The sequence below is a fragment of the Erythrolamprus reginae genome, chromosome 1 (assembly GCF_031021105.1).
Source record: "Erythrolamprus reginae isolate rEryReg1 chromosome 1, rEryReg1.hap1, whole genome shotgun sequence".
In the NCBI taxonomy this organism is placed as follows: domain Eukaryota; kingdom Metazoa; phylum Chordata; class Lepidosauria; order Squamata; family Dipsadidae; genus Erythrolamprus; species Erythrolamprus reginae.
The window spans coordinates 272,497,680-272,516,256 of record NC_091950.1 but is presented as its reverse complement, the minus strand read 5'-3'; the positions used below and the strand labels follow the sequence as shown (position 1 = coordinate 272,516,256).

The 18,577-nt window shown below is 40.4% G+C and overlaps 1 protein-coding gene across 1 annotated transcript in view; it reads left to right on the top strand.

The window, feature by feature from the left end:
• KHDRBS2 (KH RNA binding domain containing, signal transduction associated 2) overlaps nt 1-18,577 on the top strand; it is a 472,630-nt gene that overhangs the window by 450,357 nt on the left and 3,696 nt on the right. The window contains exon 8 of the mRNA XM_070733031.1: nt 8,807-8,865. Coding sequence (XP_070589132.1) covers nt 8,807-8,865 — 59 coding nt within the window. The remainder of the gene's footprint in view (nt 1-8,806; nt 8,866-18,577) is intronic.

Below are 18,577 nucleotides of genomic sequence, written 5' to 3'. Positions count from 1 at the left end.
GCAACTGATTCATGTTTACAAAATTTTAGTGTCACAGGATCTCCTCATGGGATCTCATTTTGTGACCTTTTGACTAACAAAGTCAATGGGGAAGCCAGATTCATTTAACAACCTGTTATTAAATTAGAAACTGAAGTAATCCACTGAACAAATGTCACAAGAAAGGTTTTAAAAATAGGACAAAATTCACTTAACAAAGGTTTCACATAACCACATAAATTTTGGGGCTCAGTTGTGGCTGTAAATTGAGGACTACCTATATTTGTTATGGTCCCATTACTTACGGGACCGTCTTCTGCCTCATACATCCCAACAGCTGGTCAGGGCCCACAGAGTTGGCCTTCTCCAGGTCCCGTCAGCTAGACAATGTCATCTGGCGGGGCCTAGAGGGGAAAAGCCTTCTCTGTGGTGGCTCCGGCCCTATGGAACGAGCTCACCCCAGGGATTCATACTGCTCCCACACTTAAAGCTCTAAAGACCCATTTCTGTTGGAACGTTTGGGACCATTGAAACTCTGATATCTTGCCCTGCTTGATGAATGAATGTTGGCTGTATGATGTATGAATCTGGTTGTCTAATTTTTAATTGTGGGTTTTTTAGAATGTAGTTTCATTAGATTTCTAAACATGTTGTAAGTCGCCCTGAGACTCAGCAGAAGGGTGGCATAGAAATCAAACAAACGAATGAATGAATGAATGAATGAATGAATGAATGAATGAATGAATGAATGAATGAATTGAGTGAGTAAGTAAGTAAGTAAGTAAGTAAGTAAGTAAGTAAGTAAGTAAGTAAGTAAGTAAGTAAATAAATAAATAAATAAATAAATAAATTTATTTGTGTGTTTCAGGGACTGTAGTTTGTTTTTCATCCTTCTGCTAGAATGAATGTTTAGACAGTTATTTTGCTGGGTGAGAGCAATGGAGATGGAAATTTATATTTACCTTGCGGCCCTTCACTCTTCCTTAGATAATCCTTTTCCTTTTCTTTTGTATTTATTCTTTCTTAACTGTCTCTTTCCTTGACTTTTAGTTTTTATGTACAGTCTGTCTTCTGGTTTTCATCTCTTTCAGATGCTACCCTGCATTTTCATTCATTCTACTCCTCTGTCAAAAACAATTATTATTTTTTTTGTGGGGGGGATCTTCAGTGTTTCTTTTGCTACCTATCTGTTTCTATCTCATCTCATATTGAATCCATTTTGCCACATGAGTGGGTCTGAGATAGAATAGCAGAAACCTTTACCTTACTTCTTCTATCCTTAAAGAAAAGGGAAATGGCAGAGAAAGCAAATGCTGGTAGATAGTACAGGACTGTTATGACGAACGTTTTTTTGGGTCGGGTGCAAAACATGCGTCCAATAGCGGGTGTGCATACTCACAATCATAATGAATTGCCCTCCCCCATATATGGGGACATCCCCATGTGCTCCACCCCCACCCACCCAGGTATATGCCTAGGTCTCACTGAACCATCCAGACTTCTAGTAGGCTTATTGGGCCATTTTTCACTGTCCCTGTGGTTCAGGAAAGCCACTTTTCACCATCCCTAGCCTCCTGAAGCCTGAGAAGAGCGAAAATGGCTGAAAAGAAGGACAAAAATCAGTTGGCTGCAGCATGCATGTGTGCTGGAGCTGACATAGAGCAACACCTCGTGTGCCCTCAGATATGGCTCAGTGAGCCATAAATTCGACATCACTGGTATAGGAGATATTCACAGGAATTAGCAGACTTCCTTCAGTTAAGCAAACATATCTCTAGTAAAATGAAGTCATGGATGGTGATGATGATGATGATCCTATAGTATAGTAGTAACAGAACAGAAAAACAGAATTGGAAGGGATTTTGGAGGTCTTCCAATCCAACCACCTGCTGAAGCAGGAAACCCTATACCAAGGGTCCCCAAACTTGGCCACTTTAAGAGTTGTGGACTTTAACTCCCAGAAATCTCCAGCCAGAGAGTTGAAATCCACAACTTGTGGCCAAGTTTGGAGACCTCTGCCCTATACCATTTCAGACAAATGGTTGTCTAATCACTTCTTCAAAACCTCCAGTTATGGAGCACCTACAACTTCTTGGAGGCAAGTTGTTCTACTGATTAATTATTCTCATAATCAGGAAATATTTCCTTAGTTCTAATAATAATAAAATAATAATGGCAGTAATAGAGCAATTGTGCCTATTTATCTTCGTAATATCTAAGAACAATTAGCTGCTATGGAGAAGTAAGAGAGAAATACTTAACCAATGAAAGTCTGTAGAGATTCTCAGTCATCCAGGCCATGGTTGTCCCAAAGATGCTTTTCCTTGTCTGCAAGGAATATAAATCCTTCCATTCCCTCTATCCTGTCAGAGCTGGAGAAACTTCTTGGATGAGAAGTCAAATGTCTTCAAAAGAAAAAAACAAGAATGTCCAGGTGCCTCCGGAAAAAGCATCTTTGGTTAACCAACAAAAGGAAAAATGGCAGAAGAGTGACATTTTTTGTTCTGTGCTTCTCATGTTCTAGACTATAAGACACACATAGCTTTTGGGAAGCAAAACAAGAAAGAAATCTGCCTCTGCCTCTGCCTCCTAGCAATTTGTCTTCTTACAGCAAACAGCATACAGCCTGGTCAGCTTCAGCACATCATGATTTTGCATGAGCAGCTGGTTGGTGGTTGGATCTGCCTCCTATAATACCTTAAACCAACTGTTCCAGGCTGTGGGGATCACCGCCACCCATCCCTGCCACCGCCTCCGCGCAACCCATTTTCAGCCTCTTCAGGCCCATTCCAAACATGGGTGGTTGTTGGTGGTAGCAATCCCCACTGCATGGAATGGGCTGAAAATGGGGTGCACAGAAACTGAAAATGAGGAATGCGAAGGCTGCAATAGGTGGTGGTGGCAATGGGCAGTGACAGCAGTGATGGGTGGTGGTGATTCCCGCAGCCTGTATTCACACAGCCTCAGAGGTATTCTGGGAGACTGAGCCAACCACCAATCGGCAGCTCATGCTAAATGAGGCTGTGCTGAACCTGACCAGGCTATTTGCTGCAAGGAGGCAAATTGCTGGGAGGCAGAGGCCAAAAAGTGGAGGCCACCTTGGCTTCAGCAACATTTGTTAATTAAGATGCATAGACATTTCCACCCATTTTGAGGGGGGGGGGTTGGCACCTTATAGTCCGAAAAATGTGGTGGCTAAAATTTCACACAATATTCCAGATGCAGTGACACTATTGATTAATATAAAAGGATTATATTGGCATATTTCTAGATTCTTTGGACACGTGTCCACAGAAAAGTGATTGGTAGTGTTCAGAAATACAAACACAATTTTTATTTCGAAGTATCTATACAGAATTGAATCAGAACATTGCACAGCTCTACCTTATAATTTCAAAAGATTGGTTATGGTTATCCATTGGTGAGTGAAAGATCATTTATGCCTGCATTGCTTTGACAGAGAAGAAACCATGGGCTAACCATACATACTTTTATTCATTGATGCATGATGTCCATATTGCTGTGATAATATGAATTAATTATGCTCTTCAAACAGAAATTAACAAGAGACTCTACCATAGTTTTTGTTAAAATGAGACTCCTCAACAAAGGTTAGACTAGGATCTGATTAGTATTGTGGTACCAAATTATTGTGCAAAACATTTCTTTCAGGTGACATGTTTTAATAGAAATTTGACATACAGTATGTTCACATATATTCTTTATGTTCACATCTTGGATATGCAACATATCTGTGCATCACAAAAAGAGTAAGATGGGGAAAGCAGAATAAAAGAATAACAGAGTCAGAAGAGACCTTGGAGGTCTTTTAAGACTTTCGACAGCTTTTAATACTGGAAGTTTTTAAGAAGAGATTGGATAACCATTTGTCTGAAATAGTATAGGGTTTCCGGCTTAAGCAGGGGTTAGGGACTAGAAGCCTCCAAGGTCTCTTCCAACTCTTCTGTTCTGTTCCATTATGTTCCGTTCTGTTCCATTCCATTCTTCTAACCCACTGCTAGCCTTCTAGCCTTCTAACCTTCTGCTAAGCAAGAGACCCTGTACCAGTGATGGCGAACCTTTTTTTCCTCAGGTGCCGTAAGAGAATGCGTGCATGCTATTGAGCGTGCATGTGCCCACACTCATAATTCAATGTCTGGGGAAGGTGAAAACAGTTTTCCCCACACCCCAGGAGGCTCTCTGGAGGCCGGAAACCACCTATTTCCCAATTTCTGGTGGTCCCAGTAGGCTCGTGTTTCACCCTCCCCAGGCTCCAAAGGTAGGGTAAAAATGTTCTCCATCCCCCCAGAGGCTCTCTGGAAGCCAAAATCGCCCTCCCAGAGCTTCTGTAAAAGTGAAAAATCAGCTGGTCTGCACACACATGCACGTTGGAGCTGAGCTAGGGCAACAGCTCGCATGCCAGCAGGTATGGCTCCGCATGCCATCTGTGGCACCCATGCCATAGGTTCACCATCACTGCCCTATACCATTTTAAACAAATGGATCTCCAGTCTTGTTTTTAAATGCCTCCCAGATTGGAGCAACAGAAATGAAAGGGTACCTTTGAGAAAGAAGGAAGAAGAAAAGGATACCTAACCAAATCTAACTTATACCATTCACATTGTCTTTCTACAATAGTCTGTTCTTACAAATCATTTTTGCTCCTGCCATTTCCATACCCCTGAACATTGTCATTTCATGGAAACTCATGTTTCTCTTGCAGCCATTTTACATTCTGTTTTATTTTTCTTTTATTCCTTTTTTTTCATGCCCATTTTCTCAGTGACAATATCCAAAAGTTGTATCCCATATTCACAACCTCTCATCACCAGTAGCAGGTTGCATTCAGTATGGCTGGGATCGGGGTTCCGTTAGCGGAAATTGAGATGTGCACTTATCACCATACCCCTGACACACGTGCACATGAGTCCACACAAGATTTGGCTTCTGCACATGCACAGCAAATAAAATCTCGCATGAGCATGCTCTCATCCACAAGACTGCCGATTTTCCACATACTTTCTGCATGCGCAGAACCAAAGAAATCGCAGAAAATCAGCAAAATCTCATGCATGAGACCATCCTTGCGCAAGATTTCACTTGCTGTGCATGCGCAGAAGCCAAATCTCATGCCAATGGGTATGCGCACGCCTGCCAGAAGTGCCCGCACCCGCAATGGTTCTAGAGAGCATACCGGTAGCAGCCAATAGGTGCAACCCCCACCTGCTCATCACCCTTGTGTCATTCATTGAATCTCTCAATCTTTTATCATAAAGTGAATTATGTGTTTCAATGAATAGATTTATGCTTAGACCATGTATTTTTTAAAAAACCTCTTTTTCTAAGTAGATATTCACTAAACAGTCACCATTCTTACTTTAAAAAAAACACACCACACCACCTTTTCTAAGTAAATATTGACTTAACATTCACCAATCTTATTTATTCTGTTTCTCCAAATGACCAGTCACATTTTTATTCTCTCTTGTCTCATCCTCATCCATCCATTAATGTCACCAAAGAGAAATAACTTCATATTTATTTAAAATGATCATATTTATTTAAAATGTTTCTCCTCCCCCCCCCCCCCCACACACACACAAAAATTCATCTTCAGTTCTTTCATTAATACTGTTCACTGGAGCTTAACATGTAACAATCGCCAGCTATTCTACCACACACTCCCAACAACCTTGAATCCAATGTATAGTTTCTGGAATATATTTATTTCTCCCATTTCTAATTAAATCCATACATGTAGGAGAAAGGGTGGCAGAACTGGGGGCAGAGTCAAAAGAGGAATCAGACTAAAATCAAACAATCCATGCATATTTTGATACTATGAAATAATAAATGCAACTAGGGAAAAAAAAATAACAGATATCATTAAGGCATAGTTATTAAGAACCAGAACCTAGGCGACTATGAATTCTACTTATAAAATTATTATTATTATTATTATTATTATTATTATTATTATTATTATTATTTATTAAATTTGTATGCCGTCCCTCTTCGTAGACTCTGGGTGGCTCACAGCAATAATAAAAACAATGTACAACAAATCTAATATTTAAAAATATCTAAAAATCCCTTATTTAAAAAGCAAGACATATACACAAACATACCATGCATAAACTATATAGGCCTGGGGGAGATGTCTCAAGTCCCCCATGCCTGATGAAAGAGGTAGGTTTTAAGGAGTTTACAAAAGGCAAGGAGGGTGGGGGCAATCCTAATATCTGGGGGGAGCTGGTTCCAGAGGGTCGGGGCCGCCACAGAGAAGGCTCTTCCCCTGGGCCCCGCCAGACGACATTGTTTAGTCAACAGGGCTCGGAGAAGGCCAACTCTGTGAGACCTAACTGGTTGCTGGGATTTGTGTGGCAGAAGGCGGTCCCAGAGATACTTTTGCACTTGACGTTAGACCAGCCACTGTCATGCAGTCCCAGGAAGAAGACAATGGCAAACTACTTCTGAAGAACCTTGGCAAGAAAACTGGAGGGACTAGTTTAGACCTCACCAGGAGACAACATTGACTGGAAGACATTAAAGAATGGAGTTGTCCTATCAATTCCTTTTGTGTGTTATTTTTATTATATTTTTATCCTGCTTTTTCAAAATCTAGTCATCTCAAGATAGCAACCATACCTAATTCTTCTGCCTCCTATTTTCCCCACAAAAACCACCTTGTGAGGTAGGTTGTGCTGAGATAGAACGAGTAACCTGAAGTTAGTTGGTTTCATTATCTCATTGTCACTTGGTTGACAATGTTTTCCACACCAGTATCTTGATTGCCACACCAAACTGGCTCTGATATTGCTAGCATTTTTCTCACATGCACTAATACAAGAGTCGCCCAGAAAGTAATGCGGCATATTTTTTTCTTCAACAATTATTTATTGAACACAATGAATCTTACACACAAGAAAGAATGATATTTGTTCTACACTCCCTATTTTTCCACATAATCTCCATCCCATTTTATGCCCTTTCTCCAGCAAGAAACAAGGGCGTGTATGTCCTGTCGGTACCACTCCATGTTCTGGTCACGAAGTCATTTCTGCACTGTGCGAATCACCTCTAATGGCCTCACCCTCTGTGCCCAGTGACTAACCGTACTTCTGTTGACTGCAGATTCTCCATAAACTGTACACAAACATTTGTGAATGTTCCCAACAGTTTATTTCTCTGCAGTGAGAAATTCAATGACGACACACTGCTTGTAACATACATCACTTACAGACACCATTTCAAAACACTGCTGCAGCTACGCTATCTGTCTGAAGAAATGCAAAATTTGCACATGCACTCCTCACAATTCAAATAATGTATATCTAAAGTTTCACATTCGTACCATTACTGTAGGCTGAGAAACAAAATGTGGTGCATTACTTTCTGGGCGATCCTCGTATAAATTGAAGGTAGTTTAAATCCATGTTGGGATTTGAATCCATGTTGGAGCTATGGATTTTCAATCAGGTTAATGATGTGGGCCACTAGTTTCAAAATAATTCTAATTCTAAATCTAATCAAAACCAGAGTCACCGTTTTAAGCCATTTATGATAGTATGTAAGTACCTTCAACATGAATAATTTGAGTTAATCTATTATCAACTATATACAAGGTAATTATAATTTCTTGGTGTTTCTATAAATAAATTCCTATGAGTAGTTAGGAGATGCTATATGTTATGAGTTATTGAATTGTGTTATTTTGCTGGGATGTTAGTCACACTGTTTTCAGAACACAAAACATTTGATATATATATGGACAACGATGTCTGTTTTCCCAATCAAAGCAAAGAATAGCAATAAGACTCTGAATACCATACAATTACAATTGTAGCACTTTATTTTGATTGTAATTACTCAATAAATAACAGTGATTCAGGAAGATTCACGTACATATAAAGCCAGATAGATTGGGCATTTGTTTCAGAAAACAAAACACAATTTAATGTAATGAACATTACATTGTAGTTTGTGTTACTAACACAAGTTTGTGTAAAAGGCAGGCCTCACAAACTCATGAATACCAGCAGAAAGGAAGATTGACAGGGCATATTACTTGTACTAGAGATAAGGGATCCTACCCTGAAAATTGTTTTTTCCTGCTCTTTTTTTATTCCCTTTAGCAATACTTACAACATTTCCAACATTATTAAAATGTAAGGTTTGTATCCCCAAATTGTCCTTTGTGGTGCTAACATATCTGCCAGGTCGTGATGCTCAGATTTCTTCTACAAGAATTTATTTATTAGAAAGGATGATGATGGCAATGAATTTTAAATCCTTCCAGTCCTTTACAACTTGGACTTTAATGTGCCTTTTTCCCATGGCGCCTGAAAAATCACTTGTAGCATACAAATGTCCCAAGTTCCTCAAGGTCACATTTTACACTGGAAAGATGCACATCTTTAAATATTGTAACTGAGTCGTTCAACTCTGTAATTGATGTTTTTAGTCCAGATTAACTGAGAATGGGGGTGGTGGTAGGGAACCTAATTATATAAATAATGTCCTGGGAAACTGGAGGTTAAGATAAAAAACAGGTACTCCACATGTTTCCCTTGAAATCTTTAAAGCACTGTTGCTATAAGATATATTTTTATTTAAGAGACAAAGAGGGCCAATGGAACAGGCTGTATTATGCATTCACTTAAAAAAAAAATCAGTTTTCTCTCTCAGAATACAGTTAATGATTCACCATCATAGGTTTTATAAAAGGAGTGAGGGAGAAAAATAACAAGTTTGGTTAATGTTTTGTTTCAATTGAGCCATTTCCCTTTTGCAATAACTTTTTACTCGCTATCTAAATCTATTGCAGTCTTCCTGAATATTATGACTATGGTCATGGAACAAGTGAAGATGCCTATGACAGCTACGGTAAGGCTTGAACTATTTTTGGTAAATGTGTGAAATCCAAAAAGCAATCATTCAGTGACAACCCGAAATTACTTGTACGTTCTCTCTTCCTGCTTTCTCAGAGGGCAGGCTAAGCGGATTTATATCGTTCTGAAGTAAAATGTAACTTGTGGATTTGAGGTCACAAAACTAAACAAATCTTTTCTTGATCAGAGGTTTGCAATGACATTAATCACAAGGATAGGGTCAGTTTTCAAACGCAATGGTGAAAATGCCGATTAATGTGCAAATCTATTGCCTGGTGATAAGCATCAGATTTAGTGATGTTACTGGTGTGATAGCAAATTTATACATACCTGGCTATCTTATATTCCTGTTCTCCATAGGAAGCAAGATATCATGGGCTAGGAGGCTACAGCAATATTTTCTGTTGCTCTGGTTACCATGTAAATTTGGACTACTTTCCATTTGAGCAAGATCTTGCTTTAGCTATACACTTCAGATAAACCGGCCCACTGGTTTCCCAATGCTACAAAACTATTCACCCTTTAGAATTGATAAGAGTCAGAGAGGGGTTCAATCCAGCTGATCTTAAATATTTTAAATTCAATTGATTTCATTAAAAAAAAGATTTAAGCATGTACTTAATTCTTCCTTTGAACCATCTCTTCAAGACAATCTAAAGCAGGGGTGTCAAACTTGTATCATCATGGCATCGTCATGTATTGATGACTTTTTTCCCTTTATGTGGGTGTGGCCAGTGCATGAGGCACAAGTCACAAGTTTGACAGCCCTGGTCTAAAGCAATTCCAACATTGTCACTTTTTCCTTCCCTCCTGCAGCAAAGCTCTGCTTTCATAGTACTAGAAATTATCAAGGTTTCTATCACCCTTAGGAGTAGTTTTCTGAGGTGATTTCATCTGAGTTTGGGATTTTTCTCCAGTCTGAGCAGGGGAGATGTATGGTTATTCCTGCTTTCCCAACTATGATAGGATTATTGCAGCTTTAACATTCTTAACTTTAAAGTTCTTAATAATTTGTGTCTTTGTGAGTTTGAAAAAAAAAATCCATGCAACAAATTGCTAGTGAAAATGAATATTTATGTAGCTAATATTTGACCTCAAAATATTTCCTATGCTTTAGAAGCTATAAATTACTTTAATTTTAGCTAACACTTCATCACAATGTAATAATATGGAATTTTTCTTAAAGAACCAGGGGGAATATTTTTGGTTCTGTTCTATTGGAACAAAGAACCTTCTTAAAATATTGCAAGTGAGTCCAGGAAAGCTGGTGATTAAACCACTTGTAAAAATAAACAGAATAAGGCAAATGATGCTGAAGTATTCCTGTAGGTTGACAATTTCAACAGATCCAAATTGGCTGAATACTACCTCTGAATATAACCACTGGAAAGATACCCTATCACAGACTCCAAGTTTTGAGTTAGGAAGAGCGTATGGAATAGCCTTGGCTTTACACCAAGGACCATACTCTTTGGAAGTGAAATAGAACATGAGAAAAGTACATTATTTTGGCAATCAGAGCCAGTCACAATCTACAGACTTCAGCTTGTCAAGCAACCCATATTTTCTGTCTCTGCTTCTCCTAATTAATATCTTAAAATATTAAAATCCTTTTTATAAAAGACTGTTTAATTTTAAAAGAAACATGTGGTATTTCCATCTGGATACCAATCCATGGACCTAGAACAGATATAGAATACAGTGGTACCTCGAGATACGAGTTTAATTCGTTCCGGACCTGGGCTCTTAAGTCGAGCAGCTCTTATCTCGAACGACTTTTCCCCATAGGAATTAATGTAAATAATTTTAATTGGTTCCAGCCCTCAAAAAACTCACAAAGTTAGTCTAAATTATGCAGAAAGACATGTTTTTAATGAAGAAATGTACATGTACATATAAATGAATAATGAAGTTTCTTTCACTTAACTTGTAAACTTTCTTAAACTTTTAAATTTACATATGTTCAACTTCTCTGCCACCCAATCCTGTAGGACAGAGGTCCCCAACCCTTTTTGCACCAGGGACCGGCTTTAAGCGATCAAGAGAGGAATGGGTGAATGAATGGACGGAGGGTGGGAAGGAAGGAAGGAAAGAGGGAAGGGACAGGAACAGAGGAAGGAAGCAAGGAAACTTATGAAAGGGGAGAGTAAGAGAGGAATGAGTGGAGGGAGGGAGGGAAGAAGGTGGGAAGAAGGTGGGAAGGAGAAAGAAAAGAAGAAATAGAGGAAGGGAAGGTAAAAGAGAGAAAGAAAAAGAGCAAGAAAGCAAGCAAGCAAGCAAGCAAGCAAGCAAGCAAGCAAGAAAGAAAGAAAGAAAGAAAGAAAGAAAGAAAGAAAGAAAGAAAGAAAGGGGGAAGGGACAGGAACAGAGGAAGGAAGCAAGGAAACTTATGAAAGGGGAGAGTAAGAGAGGAATGAGTGAAAGGAGGGAGGGAGGGAAGAAGGTGGGAAGGAGAAAAAAAAGAAGAAATAGAGGAAGGGAAGGTAAAAGAGAGAAAGAAAAAGAGCAAGAAAGAAAGCTGCAAGCACCCCCCCCCCGAGCCCCCCAGGCCGGCTGCAACCTTTTAAAACACGCGCGCCGCTTCGCAGCTGTCTCCTGAAGCCGAACGCGGAAGTTAGCGTTTGGCTTCAGGAGACAGCTCCTTGGCGCTTGTATCTCGAATTTGGGCTTGTAAGTAGAACAAAAATATCTCTCCCCTCCCAGCTCTTATCTCGAGTTGCTCTTAAGTAGAGCAGCTCTTATGTCGGGGTTCCACTGTATATCTATTATGATATTATTGCATGAACTCTGTATGGTCTTTCAGTATGTGATCTACATATGCACGATAAGGCAGTATTTCTAGTACATGTGGGAAGTTTCCCCAAAGCCCAGCAAAGATTATGGAAAAGAGCCAGTGTAAATTTTAAGTAACATGACTGAAGTCATGTAAAGGGTTAAATAAGGTTCAGGAGGGAAGTGTTTTTAATAGGAAAGTGAACACAAGAACAAGGGGACACAATCTGAAGTTAGTTGGGGGAAAGATCAAAAGCAACGTGAGAAAATATTATTTTACTGAAAGAGTAGTAGATCCTTGGAACAAACTTCCAGCAGACGTGGTCGGTAAATCCACAGTAACTGAATTTAAACATGCCTGGGATAAACATTTATCCATCCTAAGATAAAATACAGGAAATAGTATAAGGGCAGACTAGATGGACCATGAGGTCTTTTTCTGCTGTCAGTCTTCTATGTTTCTATGTTTCTAAGTCAGAATTGATAATTGTCAAACAAACCAAGGAGGCTAGCAGCCAATGGAAATTGGCTTCCTACTCCCCATTTTATTATTTTATTTCATAAATTTATATGGCCACTCACTCATTTTCAGTGATTATATGTGGCTTGCAAACAATTAAAAAAACCAATATACAAAGAGTAAAAACAATAACCTCCCACATACCTTGGTGACAACAAGCAATCAAATAAGGCACTTGATGTGGTAGTAGTAGTTCCAACCAAAAGTATTCTTTCTGTATCCAAAAAGCTCATTTTTGGATTTGTATTCACTTACATCCTTTTAGTTAATTGGGAGAAGGTAACTATGTTCCATATGATAGCTTCACAATGCACTTTGGGGTTTTATATTCAGGAGTTTTATTCAAAGCAATAAGCACCAGTTATTATTATATACCAGCAGAGACAGAGCAACCTTTTTCTTCTAAAGTTCTCTTGAATGGCGACACAATTTTTTCAGCAGTAATGCAAGCAGGAGGTTATGGTGACCTGCTTCAGCAATGACCATGCTGGGAATTATGGTTTGGCAGTGTCTGCAGGATTTACCATTCTTGTTCCATTAGTTAGAAAATTGTGATAAAAGTAACCAAATGACATTTTTCTTTATATCAGTAAAGATGCCTGATAAGACGAAAATGATCAAACAGGGGTAAAGCCAAGTAGAAAGGGAGGAAATCTCATTATCAGAGGAAAGAGAGAAGGATTGTTTAAAGGAAATGGCAGATTGTTTCAGAAAAGAGCAGCGTGAATTGTAAATATGGGCAGCATTATAATATGCTTGTAAAGAAACAGTACAAAAAGGCAATGTGCTCAGAGAGCTTAATTGTCCCTCAAAGTGCATTTAATATTTAAACTGAAGATAACAGCAGGTGAGACAGGTAAAAACTAAGCTGGATCAGTCCAAAGGCTTACATAGTTTAGCGCTGAGATCCCACAAACAATATTTCAGAATGAGTGTTAGAAACCACAATTAGCTCACAATTACACAACAGATAGTATATGTTAGATCCCTGCTAGAATGAAGGACTGCAATCTTGGAATGAGTAACGGTTCTTTATTGAACAGGAGGTAACGGTTTACAGAACTAAAACAAGACAAACATGGCTGTGCCTGGCAGCTATATATATGCCGAGCTGCCAGACTGAGCCAACCAATCACCTTGCAGTATTTTCCCGCCCAAAGAATAAGGGGCGGGTACAAGGCCTAACTGTCCTCTGGACACAACAGTATAGTTCCTCTGAAAATGGAAATGACATATTTCTATCATGGCTGTTACAACATAGAAAAACTGCTTTGTTGCACCTCAACTCCACATGTTTCTTACCCCCTTCTAACCCTGTCCAAATTGATGACCGTCGCCTCATCTTGTTATAGTAAATTGTATCATTTTAACTCTGCACTTTGAAGGAAAGGTTGTCTTTAGTTAACAACTAGAATTGGGACCAGAAACTCTATCACTATGCAAATCATGTGACCGCAGAAAACTAGCAGAGGTCATTCTGGCATTTCTGTTTGTAGCCATTAAGAAAATCACACACACACAGTCATTAAATGTGACATTATATGACCTTGAGATGTGACTTCCTACTGGCTTCCCCACTGATGTTATTTATTGGAAGATGGCAGTGATGATCACAATTGGAAATCCTGTGATTGTGGGATGCAGTGGCCCTTGTAATGGTGTGCCAGTTACCAAGTGCCGAAATTGTAATCTTATGACTACAGGAACACTGAAGCAGCCTCCTCTTTGAGGAACAATAGCAAATCTCCTCATTCAAGACCATTGTAACTTTGAACAGTTGCTGAACACATAATCATTAAATGAGTTCAAGCTGCAGCTCCTTTCATTTATTCTTCAAAGCATCTGAAGGCTGAACAAGAAGCAATGGATAGAAACTTATCAAAGAGAGATCCAACCTAGAACTAAGGAGAACTTTCCTGGCAGAACAATTAATCAGTGGAATTAATCCACTGTAAGAAGTTGTGGGTGCTCCATCACTGGAGGTTCTTCTATTTGTCCAGATTGTATAGGGCTGTGATGACGAACCTATGGCACATTTGCCACAGGTGGCACGTTGAGCCATATCTGTGGGCATGGGAGTGTTGTCCTAGCTCAGCTCCAGCGTGTATGTGTGTGCTGGCCAGCTGACTTTCAGGCCTTCTGGACCCATCAGAACTCAGCAAATGGGCTGTTTCTGGCCACTAGGGGGTTTCCAAGGAGTGGGGAAGGCTGTTTTTGCCCTCCCTAGGCTCCTAGAAAGCCTCTGAAGCTTGGGGAGGGAGAAAAACAGGCTTTCTGGTCCCACCAGAAGTTGGCAAACATATCATTTCCAATCTCCAATTGGCCTCCGAAGGGATGGGGAAGGTCATTTTCGCCCTCCCCAGGCTCTAAGAAAGCTTCTGGAACTTGGGCCTACCACAGTACCATTGTTTTCCAAAAGTGGGGGGAATGGGGAGGTCACGTGTGCATTAATTATGGGTATGGGCACACACACATGCTCTGTCCTCGCTTTTGGCACACAACGGCAAAAAGGTTTGCTATCACAGGTATAGGTTCTCCTGCTTGAGCAGGGGGTTGGACTAAAAGACCTCCAAGGTCCCTTCCAACTCTATTATTCTCTTATTCATCTGTCCTGAATCTTTGACAGCATCACACTAGGATATTGAACACTCTGGTCCTGTTGCCTTTCTCTTAACTGATATTGTTTCCAAGTTAAAATCCTCCTGTAGAGCAGTGATGGCAAACCTTTTTTTTGCTCAGGTGCCAAAAGGGCGTGCATGCTCACACCCATGATGCAATGCCTTCCTCCTACGCATCCACGCACAACCCCTCTGTGCTCCCCATCACACCCATGCTTTCCTGAAGCCTAGGGAGAGTGAAAAATGGTCTGTCCCCCCCGCCCTCCGGAAGGCAAAAAATCATCTGGCCAGCACACACATGTGTGCTGGAGCTGATGTAGGGCAACACCTCATGTGCCCTCCTGCTCCTTTGACCAAAAGGCTGCTGCTGCTGCTGCTACCTGCTTCCTCTTCATTCCCATGCTGAAGGGATCCCCTCTTCTCTTGCTCGCTCGCTTTGTAGCTGGCATCTTTCCTTCACTGTGGTGATTCTTTGGTTTCGCTGAAGCCGAATTGATTTGGCCGGGCCGAAGTGCCCACTTTTGCCCTGGCTGTAGACGAATTGGTCCAATCCCTTATTAAATTGGTTGCCATTTTCTTCACTTTTTAAAAGTTATCTAAAAAAATGTAGTAAGAAAAATAATTGCCTGAAGGGGGAGAGGTGTATAGATTGAATTTCTGTCTGTTATGCAGCTCTTAAAGCCTGTGTCTTTTTCTTTCTCTCCAAAATTACCCCAACATTGAGGAATAGAGCACACTATGCTTTCATCCTCCTACAACAGAACTTGTCATCTTTCGCATCCTGTCTGTAACTCTGGGCATATGACAAGTCTAATCTTCAGCATTTGGAATCAGAAGAAGGGGGAGTGGAATGAATGTTCAGGTCAAAAAGATCCCAAGCAATGCTAGAAAAAAATAATTTATTCACAATAACACTTCAACATGCCTCACACATTTCAAGCTCTGCATAGGAAGTTCTTCAAAAGAAGCAACTCCTACTCCTCCCAACCTCTTCCTGTCATATCTTTTCTGTGACAAAGAAAGTTGTGATCTCCTTTGAAAGAACAATCGCCTGAAGAAAAGAAACTTTCCGTGAAGGGAAATAAAGATATGCAGAGAGATTAAACCCAATCCCATTTAGAGTTGCAAGGCAGAACTCTATCCTGGCAGATTTGTGTCCGGATTTTTAATAAGCTATCCAGACATAAATTGACTGATGCGTTTAGTTTTTCTTCTTTTTGAGAATGCATAAAGCTGCTAGATTCTCAATTTTTTTCCTTTTACAGAAAAAAATTATCACAACAATGTAGTGCTCTTTGCAGCTGATTTTACTTCCTGGCAAGTCCCATGGTCTATCCTAGAAGTGCTAAAGCGTAGAAACAAGGTGGTCAGAGGCATCCATAGATAACCTTGATGAGACGTTCAAATGATACAAGAGGCACAATGGTGTCACAACATCAGTTCTACCTTTCCATACATGTGTTGCAAGGTCATCCCTTCTATGCAAGTCTTGGATGCTGCTGTGAATGATGCAGTTTGGCCATTGGAAAGATAGCAAATGTGGTAGCATCCTCTACCAGGGGTGCAGTGAAGGGCTACCAAAATTTTTACTACTACACTGTGAGCGTGGCTTATGCAGGATACCCTGCATTTTCTTTCAACATCTTTCAATGCAAATTGGGTGCTCTGGGGTGAAGCTCCATTTTCACTGCCCCACTGCATTCCCTTCCATCCGGGCAGTAGCCCACCCTTTCAGGGGTGGGTTTTAACTTAGTTTGACACCAGTTTGCTTCCTCCCGCATTGCATGGCTGCACGTGCATTGCGCACACATTGCGCACCCCATGGCTGTGCCATGCACATGTGCATGTGCAGTGCTGAAAATTCACAATTTTTTAAAAGCCAAAAACAAAATGGCAACCCAGGTGCAGTAGACTTAGCTTCTACACATGCGCAAAATCAGCAAAAAATCCCAGCCAACCCGCCAACTCCCAAATAAAAATTCTTTTTAAAATATCCCCCAAAAGATGGTGCCGTCCACGGACCGGCATCTAGAGAACTGGTTCCGTGACATCACCATGGCATCACCAGCAGTTTTCTATCGATTCTATAGAACTGGTGTGAACCTCTACCTTTTTAAAAGTGTAACTGCTTTAATTGCAACATCAAATTCTGGTAAAAATTGAGAGTGTTTGATCTAATGGTTATGATGCTGGCCTAAAACCAAGGGGACAGAATTCTAGCATGAAAGCCAACTGGGTGACTTTGGAGGCACTTGACCAAACTCAAGGTGTGTTGTGTTGTTGCAGGGTTGGGGAGAATAGGAGGAAGATTAGGAATGTTTGCCACCTTGAGTGATTTATAATAATAATAATAATAAGAGCAAGATAAAAATCTAATAAATAAATAAACATCCTGATATAAGTACCGGTTGGACAAATTTCGATTAGGAATCTAAATGGTAAATGATGCACCATTGCCCATCTAGTTTCATTGTCACAAGAATCAAAGCAGTGATCTAAATTGTGTGCCTGTGTGGACAAACTAGGAAGCAAGTGGGGTCAAGATATCAGTTAGACAACAATGTATATTTGGATTATATTTCAAGATAAGTAGTACCTCTACTTAAGAACTTAATTTGTTCCGTGACCAGGTTCTTTAGTAGAAAAGTTGTAAGTAGAAGCAATTTTTCCCATAGGGATCAATGTAAAAGCAAATAATGTGTGGAAACCCATTAGGAAAGAAATAAAAGCTCGGAGTTTGGGTGGGAGGAGGAGAAGGAAGAAGAAGAGGACAGCTACTGCCGAAAGAAGAAGGTGAGTTATAGGGAATCAAAAAAATCCAAAACTTTAAGTCTTAAAAAAAAGGAAGGACTCTGAGGCGTCGAGGAGGAGCACACACCACCCATACACCTGGTGTGAGGATGCCTCCCATACAACCCAGGCGGGCGAGAAGGGGGAACCTCCTGCTCCTTTGACCAAAAGGCGGCTGCTGCTGCTACCTGCTTCCTCTTCCTTCCCATGCTGAAGGGATCCCCTTTTCTCTTGCTCGCTCGCTTTGTAGCTGTCGTCTTTCCTTCACTGTGGTGATTCTTCAGTTTCACTGAAACCGAATTGATTTGGCCGGGCCCAAGTGCCCCCTTTTGCCTTTCTGTGCCCAGATGCTCCAGGAGGCAACCTTGCACTGGGTGTGTGGGAGGCAGTGCGAGGGAGTCACCACAGCAAAGTGGTTCATTCCCTCTCCAAGTGCCCAGAGAAAAGAAAATGCTTTGTTCACTCTGGACTGCCAAAGCCTCCTTAAGCGCCACCGAAAGGCTCCTCTGGCATCCCAGAAAAGCCCGAGATGGCCAGGATTAAAGGAGGAATGGCAGGAAACTGGCTGGGTCTTCGTGCCGCTCTCAAATTTCCTGTGAAATTTTTCCAGGCATAGGTTCTTAAGTAGAAAATGTTTCTTAAGAAGAGACAAAAAAATCTTGAACACCTGGTTCTTATCTAGAAAAGTTCTTAAGTAGAGGTACCACTGTACTTGGAATTCTAACTTCAAATGCAAAGCAGATTAAGAGAATAACAGAGTTGGAAGGGACCTTGGAGGTCTTCTAGTGCAATCCCCTGCTTAGGCAAAAAACCCTACACCACTTCAAATAAATGGTTATCCAACATCTTCTTTAAAACTTCCACTGTTGGAACAAACACAACATCTGGAGGCAAACTGTTCCACTGATTAATTATTCTAACTGTCAGGAAATTTCTCCTTAGTTTAGGAATGGGATGGAGGAAAGGAATGAAAAACAATCACAAATCCTTTCCGTAGCTAAAAACTG